General features: G+C 39.6%; 1 protein-coding gene across 1 annotated transcript in view; it reads left to right on the plus strand.

Annotated features, from left to right (window-relative positions):
- Positions 1–13,115, plus strand: part of adam10a (ADAM metallopeptidase domain 10a) — a 172,791-nt gene that overhangs the window by 125,482 nt on the left and 34,194 nt on the right. Inside the window, exons 5-8 of the mRNA XM_072278428.1 lie at positions 4,533–4,636; positions 8,031–8,192; positions 10,057–10,149; positions 11,409–11,592. Of these exons, the coding sequence (XP_072134529.1) occupies positions 4,533–4,636; positions 8,031–8,192; positions 10,057–10,149; positions 11,409–11,592 (543 nt within the window). The remainder of the gene's footprint in view (positions 1–4,532; positions 4,637–8,030; positions 8,193–10,056; positions 10,150–11,408; positions 11,593–13,115) is intronic.

The raw sequence follows: 13,115 nt of genomic DNA on the forward strand, positions 1-13,115 counted from the left end.
GAAAGTCAAGTTGTCCAGGAACTGAATGTGAAGCAACTGCGTGAGATTTTGGCTGCAATGATTGCAGAAAAGTACGACTTTAATTTTGAAAGGGTACATTGGTTTAGGGCATATTTGCAAGATGGTTTGAGTGCTTACAAAGAATTGTATGATAGAAAAATGCACAAGGCTAAGCAGTCAAGCATACTGTCGTTTTTCAAGCCTTCCACATCAGCCACAGCAGACAACGAACCTCGACCTTCGACATCGAGGCAGGCAGACATAGAAGAAGATGACCTGCCTGCCCTGATGGAAACAGACGACACCTCAGTGTCCCACCACCTCAACTCCCGGGCCGCAGACAGATACCGATTTGTGGAGAATGCAGCGGTAGCCGGGAGGCACCCAGCACACCTTTAAGAAAAAAAGCCGTAATAAACAAACTAATTAATTAGGTGCCGCCCGGCACGTAAATGTCGGCCCAGAACAGAGGCGATTGCCAGTTGCGTCGCCTCTGATCTGGGCTGACATTTATATGCGGGGTGGCACCTAATTAATTAGCTTGTTTATTTCGGCTTCTTTCTTAAAGATGTGCTGGGTGCCTCCCGGCTACTGCTGGACCGCTGCACGCTTCGTAGATCGGTATTGGTTCGCTGCCTGGAGGGTGGGGACCACTGCACCACCCCAACCTCCGACGACTCAGCCTAACACACCATCATCAGTGTGCTCTGTGCTGTCTTCCCGATTCCGGTAAGTGATACTACACTGTACATACATTACTTCTACTTTATATAGGCTGTGTATTTTTATGTGTTATTTGGTATAATTTGGCAGCCAAAGGTTACTGGAGAGAGTGTTTTTGCCGAGAGCGCTTGCGTGAGATTTTTGCTACAGAGAACAGTGCAGGCAATAATTGTAGAGAAGTATTTCTACTTTAAATAGGCTGTGTATTTATCATATCGTTCCTGCTTTTACTATATGTTACTGTTGTTTTAGGTTTTATGTATTATTTGGCATGATTTGGTAGGTTATTTTTGGGTCTGCAAACGCTCACAAATTTTCCCCATATAAATAAATGGTAATTGTTTCTTCGCTTTACGACCTTCCGGCTTACGAACCGTTTCATAGGAACGCTCTACCTTCGGATGGCGCGGGAAACCTGTGTATGCAGGTCAGTCTGAAATTCTGTACTCATTTCAGCAATTAATCTCTTTAGGGAACTGGCTTTCTATAATGGGGTATTTAGAAATACCATGCCTCTGGAGTCCCCTCCCACACTGACAGTTTTATTAGTGTTTGGATCTGAAAATGCATGTTTATGTTGAGCTGAGAAATAATATGTTACCTATATATTAAATATTAAAAAGATTTTTAAGGATTAACTTTGTCACATGTATATCAAAACATACAGTGAAATGCATTGTTCTGGGCCAAATCAAATCAGCGAGGATGTGCTGGGAGAGCCCTCAAGTGTCATCACGCTTCCAGCCACCAACATAGCATACACACAAGTCACTAACCCGAACCCTAACTGGAGCACCCAGAAGAACCCATATGGTACGTTCTCTCTGTGACCAGCTCCTTATATGCGGTGTCAGGAATTGAACCCTGACCATGATCACTGGCACTTTATTAGTGTTACGTTAACTGCTACGTTGCCGTGTTGCCATCATCTTGGCCAGTATTTATTGCTTGTTCTTAATTCCCTGTGAGAATGTAGCAGTGAGCTGCTGTCCTAGACCTTTGCAGTTCAACCGCGTGGCATCAGTGCAAAAGGATGGCTTGCTAGACAATTTTGGAAAGCATTTAAGGATCTCAAGTAAAATAAAGTAGATCAGGCAAGGATGGTATACTTATTCCAGTAAAGGGCACCAGTGGACCAGATTGGCTTTATGATAGTCTGGTATGTTTTATGGTTGTTTTAAGATATGTTTTAATTCTTTAAACTTAACCATATAACAATTACAGCACGGAAACAGGCCATCTCGGCCCTTCTAGTCTGTGCCGAACTCTTACTCTCACCTAGTCCCACCGACCTGCACTCAGCCCATAACCCTCTATTCCTTTTCTGTCCATATATCTATCCAATTTAACTTTTAACGACAACATCAAACCTGCCTCAACCACTTCTGCTGGAAGCTTGTTCCACACAGCTACCACTCTCTGAGTAAAGAAGTTCCCCCTCATGTTACCCCTAAACTTTTGCCCATTAACTCTCAACTCATGTCCTCTTGTTTGAATCTCCCCCATTCTCAATGGAAAAAGCCTATCCACGTCAATTCTATCAATCCCCCTCATAATTTTAAACACCTCTATCAAGTCGCCCCTCAACCTTCTATGCTCCAAAGAATAAAGACCTAACTTGTTCAACCTTTCTCTGTAACTTAGAAGATGAAACCCAGGCAACATTTTCGTAAATCTCCTCTGTACTCTCTCGGTTTTACTGATACCAAACTTCCAAATTGGTTGATTAAATTAATGCCTCATAACTGATTGGATTTGAATTTGAGTCTCTGGATTGTTTAACCAAACATCTGGATTATTAATCTGGTAATTTAACAACAGCACCACCACTATTCCCTCAAATGCAAGTATAAATGCGTTTTTCTATCATCCTACTCTGATTTCAAAATGTCTGCCTACCATTTGACATGCATTGCTTCACTTCTCATTCTATTTAAAAGCAGATTTATTATTCTGATATCTATCCAAGTTAGATAGCTTGTAGAATCAAATCATGACCTGTTCCAGTTTGTTTTTTAATGATCAAATTAGATAGGAGAGTTGATATTCTTTTTGTTTATGGGAGACGATACATATTAAGCATTCGAGACCTTTTCAGGAACCATATTAATGATTAAAGTGTCAAATTTGGAAAGGGAGTATGATGTAAGAAAGCTATTGCTCTTACTAGTCTGGCATCTGTGATGGAGCTCTTGAAAGTACTTATCACAGTGTCTTCTTTTAACCCACGCTCTATTGACTTTTATCCATGTCATCAGCTATTGTTTTCCATTTGTCATCGATTTTGAACATTTGTATGATTTTACTAATGTCCTTAAAGTGGAGTGTTTGTCTCACTGCTGGTGTTTTGGTAAGGATGCCCATTCTTTTTGACTTTGGCGAGTGTTGAAATAAATTTATACAGCAAAGAGAGGATTTAATCTTGAATGCCAGGTTTAAGATTGTGCTGAAATGCTGGGTGTTTGCTGAAGATGGGAACATTTCCACAGAGCAAAGAACTCTGATCACTACACGTCAGATCTTCAAAACAGACTTCGTTTGAGTCATGGTTGTTAGGCCGTAATCTGGAGTTATGGTATTTACCTAATACTAATTTTAGCAGTTGCCAATCTTCTGACTGGAACATGGATTGTAGATTGAATTTAAGCCGCAGCGCTGAACAACGCTACATTTTGGGAGTTGGTTGCAAACAAAGAAACACTCTACTTGATCGCAGAAGCCTAAATATGCATGAATAAGGTGCAGAGTCAGTGGGAATTAACATTCATTTTTGGTGTCTGGAATGTGGGTGTGAAGACGAAGGTGTTTGTAGATGATATGTAATTCAAAGGAAGCATTGTAGATTCATTGTAACTATTGAACTGTCCTGCTGTTACCTTTGATCTTAGCATATAAAAATGTCGTATGATATTGGGTCAGGCGGGCCTTTTTTCCCCCAATAGTGTCTCAAGTATGTTGCTTGCTGTTCGTTTTTGCTAAATAAACACCTCTATATCCACTGACTTCAGTGTCTCTCCAATGACTGTTCATGCCACAATAATGGTCATGGTTGTATCGCACCATGTTCATGCCGCCCAGTTGTATCTTTCTACACTAATCCCATAGCTGCTTATGTCATGGCGATGCTGATAATTATGAAATATTAGTCATTTGTCATTTCTGGCTGAAAAAGAACAAACAAATTTACTTTGTGCTTAATGTTTTGCATCATGATTAAAAAGAACAAAAGCAATATAATCTAAACCATTATTCTAGGCAGTTAGTTTTAGTCATTCTAAATGTGTTTCACTGATGCATGAAGTGGTGAACAGATTTAAACTTGTTTTCAAACACACTCTTGCCATCAATGTAATATCTATCTCATGCAGTCACTTTTCTCCATGTGTGGTTGTGATGTGTTGTGGGAGACAGCATTCTTTCTTTTATCCCCGTAGAGTGGCTTTCTCAAATTAGTTACATTAATTTCAAATTGATTTATGCCATGTAGCCTTTGAACAATATTAACTTGACAAATGAACGAAAACAACTTTGAAATATTGTGAAGTGATTACCTTTGACTTGAATCATAGCGAGCCGCCCTTCACGTATAATTCATGGGCATGTCAAATTATGTAATTTGTTCAATGACAAATGGTAGTAGGAACAGTAAGACCAAAAATAAGTGCAATTTAGTTTTCAGTGATCCAAAAAATCATAACTTCTGATTTACAAATAAATCAGATGGTAGATAATATAGTAGACATGTTGATGAGCTCTTGGGGTTTATTGCAGTTATAGATTGACTGGAGTATGCTTTTTATCCTTCCTAGGATATCCTCACAAATATGGACCAGAAGGAGGATGTGCAGACCGTTCGGTGTTTGAAAGAATGAAACAGTACCAGATGCTTGCTGTTGAGGAGCCCCCAGCCCAGGTGAGCAGATTAAATCTCTAGCATGTGGTTTCCAATAGTAATACAACAACTTATTTCAATTAGAGTGTAGATGCAGGAGCCAATACCTTCTAACTCCATCCCCACCCACCTCTCCTACCTGGGACTTAACCTCCCTGTCATCTTATACCCCTTCTCAATCCACAATTGTGTTGGAATCCTCTCTTGCCACCTGTGATCTCTTTACATCGCCCATCGCACCTCACCAATCTCAACCCTCTTGCAGGGTTTCAAGCTGAAACATCAGCAGCTCATTTAATCTGACAGACGCTGCTCAGCCTGCTTGTTCTTCCAGTGGATTGTCTGTTGCAAGTAGCAAAGTAAGAATATCGCAGTGAAAGAGATAACTCAGCTCAAGTCAATCAAATTAATACTTTTATGTATTAGATTGCTTGAACATTGAAGTGTGGGCAAATGAAACTTAGGACATAGAGAGCAGCACACATTGCATACCAATCAAAGTTTTGAAAATTTTAAAATTGGCTGATGAGTGATAAAATCTGACTGAATTATTGATGGTGAATTTTAAATCAGGTTAGAATTGTTTTTTTTGTGGAGCTTTGATGCAGATTGCGTGAAAGGGACAAGGAACACCAGAGTTCTGAGATGTCCAATCCCATTACTACAGATCTTGAATTGCTTTTCTAGAGTGCTATTCATGAGTTAGGGTTAGTCATCAGAATCAGGTTTAATATCACCAGCATATGTTGTGAAATTTGTTAATTTTGTAGCAGCAGTACAGTGCAATACATAATAATAATATACAGGCTCCTGTATCTCCTTCCTGATGGTAGCAATGAGAAGAGGGCATGTTCTGGGTGATGAGGGTCCTTAATGATGGATGCCGCCTTTTTGAGACACCACTCCGTTAAGTATTACTGCTACTATGTCAGCTCAGGCCTAGGGGGCCGGCGTCCGGCACGATGACGAACTCTCCACTTCTCCCTCTCCCTCATCAGTGCGTTCAGTTCATCTACATTAGCTGCACCGCTGTCTTCTAGGAGCGTGTTGACCATAGTCTTGGGAGGACGCCCAGGGTTCATCCTCCCACGCTTGGGCTCCCGTATGATGACTAGGCTGGCAGGTAGCTCGGGGTGGCATAGATAGTGCCCTGCTAGTTGCAGTCTTCTCGCTTCGATTTTAGTGGTGAACATCGGTAGGTCATTATAGAGCTCGACGTTCATCATGTGCTGTTGCCAACTCGCGTTGAGCCATCCGGAGCATTCGTGTATAGCAGCCATCTAGAGACTTTCGCATACGGATGTGAGACATGGGTGTCCACGTCTCGCATCCGTACGTGAGAATGGACTCTCTGACTGCTCTGAAAATCCTCTTTTTAAGCCCTCTGGTCAGGTTCGACTTCCAGATTTCCTTCATGTCGTTCATAGCCCTCCACACCAGCGCCTTCCATATGTCCTTCTCCGAACTCATCATTCTTGACCCAAGGTACTTGTAGTCAAAGACTTGCTTAATGGTATCATTCTTTACGATGTCCTGGATACTATGGAAGCTAGTACCCATGATAGAGCTAAGTCCTATAACACTTAATAGCCAATGAAGCACATGTGAAGTGAAATCACTTTTATTACTGCAGCAACAATCTACACACACTAAGGGTCCACAAAGGACAATGTAATAGAGCCATCGTTTTATTTTGTGATAGTGAGCAAGGCATAACTATTGACTAGTTTACTGGAGGACGTTCTGTTGTTCTTCAGAATAATTCCATGTAAGTGTGCCCAAAAAAGTAGTCTCTGGTTTTACATATCATTTAAAAATATAGCATTGCCAAGAGTGCATTCTTTATTTTACCTGGAAGTATTTGCTTGAACTTTGAACCTAAAGCTTTCTGACTTGAAGCCAGAGCTTAGCATTTTACATTCTGTTGGTGCTATGAGTTTAATTTTTAGAAATTGAATAAGTAGAACTTTGTTTATTTTACAGTGAACTAAAGATTAGATGCTGTTTCTTGTGATTAAGCTAAATGATAAAGTAGTTGTCATATTGCCTTGTACACTAAAGGATCACCTTCATGAAGGAACTTGCTCTGCAGAGATTTGACTAGTATATTTGACATGAAAAATTTTGGAAATTGCTCCCAAGGATGAACCAGACTTGTGGAGGTCCACAATTTTTTTTTCTGAGGTCTTTGCTGATTTCTTTTGATTTTGTTTGTAAACTTCTGACCCACTGGAATTGTGATATAGTCAATTAAAACTGAAATAATCTGTCTGTAAACAATTGTTGGAAAAATTATTTGTGTCATGTGCAAAGTAGATGTCCTCAATGTTATGTACTTCTGCTTATGCAAGTGACTTTGTTAAATCAAGAACTGCATAATTGTTAAGCAAAATTTTTTGTTCTGTTTTTAAACTTCCAAATTTCTATGTCTTGCTGCTACTGTAAGACAGTAAATTTTATGGCAGACACCTGTACACCTGCTTGTTAATGCAAATATCTAATTGCCAGTCATGCATAAAAGCATGCAGACGTGGTCAAGAGTTCAATTTGTCATTCAGACCAAACATCAAAATGGGAAAGTAATGTGATCTTGGTGTCTTTGACTGTATCATTATCATTGGTGCCAGACAGAGTTGTTTGAGTATCTCAGAAACTGCTGATTCCCTGTGATTTTCACATACAACAGTGTTTAGAGTTTGCAGAGAAAAAATAACTAAAAGCATCAGATGAGCAACAGTTCTGTGGTGAAAATACCTTTTTAATGAGAGAGGTCAGAGGAGAATGGCCAGACTGGTTCAAACTGACAGGAAGGCAACAGTAACTCAATTAACCGCGGGTTACAACAGCATCTCTGAATGTAGAACACATTGCACCAAAAAGTGGATGGACTTACAGCAGCATAAGACTAAACTGGGTTCTACTCCGGTACACAATAAAGTGGCCATGAGTGTATGTCAGAGATAATCAATCTGAATCTGGTTCTGATTCATATTCTTGGACAGTTTTATATGAGAGACTTATAATATTCTGTACGAAAACTTGATATTCCTGGTTGGCATCTGCCTCAGGGATCATGAACTGTAACCTGGTTATCCCTGGCATATCACTTGGAAATCTGTGGCATAATTTTCTATCACCACAAGAGGTGTGATATTATCAACTTTCAAAGACGCTTTATTTCATGTTCCTTTTATTTATATTTGATCTGCACAGTTTGTTGTCTTCTGCACTCTGGTTGAACACCCTAGTTGGGTGGTCTTTCATTGGTCCTATTATAATTATTGTTCTATAGATTTGTTGATTATGCCCACAAGAAAATGAATCTCAGAGTTGTATACGGTGACATATAAGTACATTGCTAATAAAATTTACATTGAACTTTGAACTATTAGTTTTGTGGTTGTCCTCTGTGCAGAAGACTGTGAATTTTGATCATGAACACGAAAGTGAACAGGAACCAGTTATTCTGAGGAAACGTCGTGCATCTTCAGAGGAGCGAAACACGTGTCAGCTCTTCATTCAAACTGACCATTTGTTCTTTAAATACTATGGTTCAAGAGAAGCAGTAATAGCACAGGTATGAAATAGCAAGCTAACTTGTTCATCCATTACGTTTGATTGCTTGTAATAAGGTCAAAGTTGTTTTATTAAATGGTTCAATATTTAGTAACCTTGCAAAAATGATGTACATGTGAAGGACTGAATGAGATGAGTTGCAAAGTACAATGGGTAGAATGAAGATTCCCATTGTTTTGCTGTTAGACGTTTGCTGGTCTGAAATCCAAGTAGTTGAACTAGCTGTTTTCTTATGCTGTAATTTGAGAATAAAAGAAATGGGGAATAACACAACCAATGTTTCCTTGTAAAAGATGAGAAGAAAATTACAGTGAATGTGATCTCTTTCTTTTTCAATCTTTTTATTAGTGAATGTGATCTCTAGTGTGCTGAATTCTGTATGTCCTGATGCAGCTTGATGCCCTGGAGTTGGGTTGAATGAACATTTGATGAATTCTGTGTTAAAATTTAAATAATAGATCCAGGGAGTGTTTAAAGAAGCAGTCATTAATTTTGACCAACAGTATGTATTGAGAAAGCTATCTTGGAGCCTTTGTTTGTGTAAAGGCAATGTTCCAATGGTTCCATTTAATATCAGAGAAAATATACAGTATACAACCTGAAATTCTTACTCTTCACAGGCATCCATGAAACAGAAAAACCTCAAAGAATGAATTACAGAAATACATTAGCACCCCAAAGCCCTCTCCCCCTCCCATGCACAAGTAGTAGCAAAACATCAACCCACCCCCTCCCCCTCCCCCAACCCAACCTGCTCCAGCAGGAAGCATCAGTGCCCACCACCAACCAACTAAGCCTTGGCAAACCCCCGAAAGAGACCATGATCTGCATTCCAACACAAACCATTGTTCACCCAACAATTCGACATGCTACAGGTTCGCGCTCTCTCTCTCTCTCTCTCTCTCTCTCTCTCTGTCTCTGTCTCTCTCTCTCTCTCTCTCTCTCTGTCTCTCTCTCTCTCTCTCTCTCTCTCTCTCTGTCTCTCTCTCTCTGTCTCTCTTAAGGGACAGAGATATGTCCTTCCACAGCGAGAAGGAAGAGCAACAAACAACTCGCTGTTATGATGTTACAGTCTGCAGCGTCGCTTTTCATTCTAACTCTCTCCAACTCTAGAATCAGCGGCAAACTCCCCCCCCCCCCCCCACCCAACCACCAATGTGGAATCAAATTAAAATTTGATCTTCCAATATTCCCAAAATTCAGCCCAATAGGTTGCATTTGTAGTAAGTACTATGTTAACTCATTTAAAGAACATCACTTCTTTAAGGTAGGGTATGATATTTGCTCTTTGTCTTTGATTCTTAAAAGCTAACACAGAAAAGTCTAGAGTATTTGGGATTCCAATCAACAAATATCAAACCACAATGCAAAGTGAATCCTTGAGCTTTAATAAAATTTGCAGCTGTTCTACCCATTGTTATTGGTGTGGGCTCAGCTCTTCCCCTTATGCTGTCAGTTACTGAAGTGAGAAGTCGTGGATAATTAAACAGCTTTTGTATTTCAGTTTGAAAAGCTTTATATGTTTTTAGGTGTGACAGCTTTTGTTGCAAGTTACATTAAGTGTTGGGTGCAGCCATTTAGTGTGAGGTGCGTGATGTGTGTCCCTTCACTAATTAGGCTTTGGTAGTTGCAGCAATATCTACAACAGTTTGATCTGGGATAGAGAGGCAGGGTCTTTTGAGACAAATTACATTAAAACTAGTTTGCATTACTTTGCACTAAATTACATTAAAACTAGTCCCATGCTTAAAAGTGGTTAATTGATTTCACATGTGGTAGATGGGGGTTGAGTTCTAAGTGAGGTGTTTCAGCAAAAGAGCTGCCCTGTTCAACCTAAGGTTAAACATGCTTATTTTCAATTCCAGATTTCTAGTCATGTTAAAGCAATTGATACAATTTACCAGACAACGGATTTTCAAGGAATCAGAAATATCAGTTTCATGGTGAAAAGGGTGCGAGTAAGTATTATTTCAAAGTCTTCATTCTGTCTCTACAGCAAACACTATCAGTTACTGTTTTTAGGCCAATATTTGCATCATTGGAATTCTGAGAGCCTTCATGCAAATGATATTTCACAGTCCACATTAATCATTATAAACTGCCCTTGTGTTTTTGGAAATACAATTGACCAAACTGCAAAAATGGGAAGGATGGATTCCGTTATTCAAAACATGAAATGACTTTTATTAGGATAGGCTGTGGCACGTCTCTGCTTACACTCGTCAAATGGAGTTGATGGTGAGAATGGACAGGTTCAAGGGGGTTGTGAGGGACATAGACATGGTGTATGTAGGTAGAAGGGATTAGTGTTCGGGTGTTTTTGATTTGCTTTATACTTGTTCACCATAACATTGTGGCAGGGAGGAGATGCCAGAATAAAAAAACTGGAAGGTGATGGTTTGGTATGAAAGGTGAAGGGCTGGAGAAGAAGGAATCTGATGGGAGAGGAGAGAGGAAAGAAGGGGGAAGTGATAGGCAGGCAAGAAGAGGTAAAAGGCCAGAGAGCGGAAGAGGAGAGAGAGAAGGAAATTTTTGTTTTGTCTTTATGCTTAGATCAGTTGGAGTCTGAAGTTTACAACTTTAGCCATTGGGAAGTTATCATTTTAAAACTGGCCTATGACTCTAGCATTTGATATTAGTGAGCTAAACAGGTCAAACTATTCTTATTTTGCCTATATATTTTGTTTATGTGTTAACAAGATTCTTAGGGACATAAAAGAACAAATACTGGAAGTGATTGAGATGATGAAAAACAGTATGGATGCATATTATGCAGTAGGCCTGACAGCAGAGGAGATATAGTATGTTTGTGGTTACTGAGCAATGCAAACTCCGATAATCTACTTTGCAATTGTTCTGAAGTCCTGGTTGTTCTGTGTCTGGTTCACTGTGTGCTGATTCATGCTTTTCCTTTGCCACACAAAGGCCCTTGTTCCCTCCCACCCTCTGACACATCAGGTTTGCACGGAAATTTATTCTGCTCTGGTGTATCATCCCTTTTATTAAAGGAAGGTAACTTAAGTGCGTTAGAGTAATAACTGAAATAATGTCCTGTAGTCCAGAAAATCGGCTAGTTCACTACCCCCCAAAGACCCGAGCATGTAGATTGAGTTTTACTGTACAGAAAAATCCATTTATTCACATTTATGTAAAATATTTAAACATTTGTTCTTGCTGTTCTAGCTTGTTATCTAACACAAACAATGCTGCTTTTCAGATCAATACCACAAGTGATGAAAAAGATAGAAGCAACCCATTTAGATTTGCAAATATCGGGGTGGAGAAATTCCTGGAACTCAACTCTGAACAGAATCATGACGATTATTGCTTAGCCTATGTGTTCACCGATCGCGATTTTGACGATGGTGTCCTGGGACTGGCATGGGTCGGTGCCCCAGCAGGTACATATCTTGAAGGTTTTGCTGTTTCGTATGATTTTGCTTCTGTGAATTTAATGGCAAAATTAATCGTTGCTGTTTTGACAGAGTGTGCAGTTACTAATACTTTAATATTATTGGGTTCCCTTTTGGGAGTATTTCCCATATTAATAATGATTGGACCAAAATAAATATATTTCAAATTAGGTTGTATCGTGCCAAGATTTTGCGTGTTTTGTGATTCAATTTTCAAGGAAATGTCTTCTGAAGGGAAATAATTAAAGTTGTTGATTCCAGGAAATACAGTAGCTTTCCTAACTGACGTGCTAGTGATTAGCAAGCACTTGCATCAAATGGAATGCTGTATGTGGAGAAAACATCCCCTTCTGAATTTTTAGATCCTGTATACATGCCTGTGGGTGGCATGGATCTCTCAGACAGAAGCAAGCATTTGCAATGTTGGATTAAAACACAAAAATAAAAAAAAATAAAACAGTTGCTGGAAATGTGAAGCAGAATGCTGCAACTACTCAGCAGGTCAGACAGCATTAACAGAGAGATAAAGGGAGCTGCTGTATCACCTCAATGATGAAAGATCGTCAAACTAAAATGCTAGCTAATTCTTTCTCTACAGATACAGCCTAACCTATAGCATACTGTATTCCATCAATTCCTCTGCTTGCTAAAAGTCACTTCAACATTACTAAAAGGGATCCTTTTAGGTCTTAAGCTGTGGGGCTCAACATTAGCAGTTTGCCTCAGGTGGCATCTAAAGCTCTCCCTTTTCCCTGTTGAGCCCAACATTTCACTTGGTCATGTGCTCACTTCTATCTCCCCTTCCCTCGCCCCTCACCAGCCTTTGATCCTCGACCAGAGAAAGAAAAATCTCACCCCACCACCCGCACTTCCTCTTCTTTCTTGCACCTTGATCACACAGGTGAAGCCTTCTCTTGTCAGTTGAACAAGATGCCTTGTAATCTGAATTTGGCAAATGCAGGCCATCTGCCTTCTGCACATTACCTCTAAGTTTTCAACTCCACCTACTGTTAGGCCTTGCCACTTTGTTTATCGGTTCGGTGGATAGTTGCAGTGTGTAGACCGGGAATTTAATGAAGTAATGAATTTGTGCTTCTGACTTGACCACTTGCTGTGAAATGTATAATCTGAAATTGTCCCTTTGATGCCGTTAGCAAGATTGGAAAACTCTTTCCCGCAGTAGGCAAAGGAATTCCTTTAAGCAAAATGGATTATTGCAAAATTTACATGACATTCAAAGACTGTAATCAAATGCTCCAAGTTACATTGGTAAATCTGGAGGCACTTTTTTTCTAAAATAAATTCTTGTAAAATGTAAAACATTGTAGCCTGCTGTTTGTTTGATTTTCGATGTGCTTTATTTGTTTTGTCCTGTTTTTGTGCTTTTGAACTGTTTGAACAGATTTGGTCTGTAAACTCATTTTTCTCTATATTTTTGCAGTCAAGCAATAATGCAGATTTTCATTGTTTACTAAGCCCATCCCTGTCAAGGTACAGATGTTCTTCAATTC

This window comes from Mobula birostris, chromosome 14 (assembly GCF_030028105.1).
Source record: "Mobula birostris isolate sMobBir1 chromosome 14, sMobBir1.hap1, whole genome shotgun sequence".
NCBI classification, from domain to species: domain Eukaryota; kingdom Metazoa; phylum Chordata; class Chondrichthyes; order Myliobatiformes; family Myliobatidae; genus Mobula; species Mobula birostris.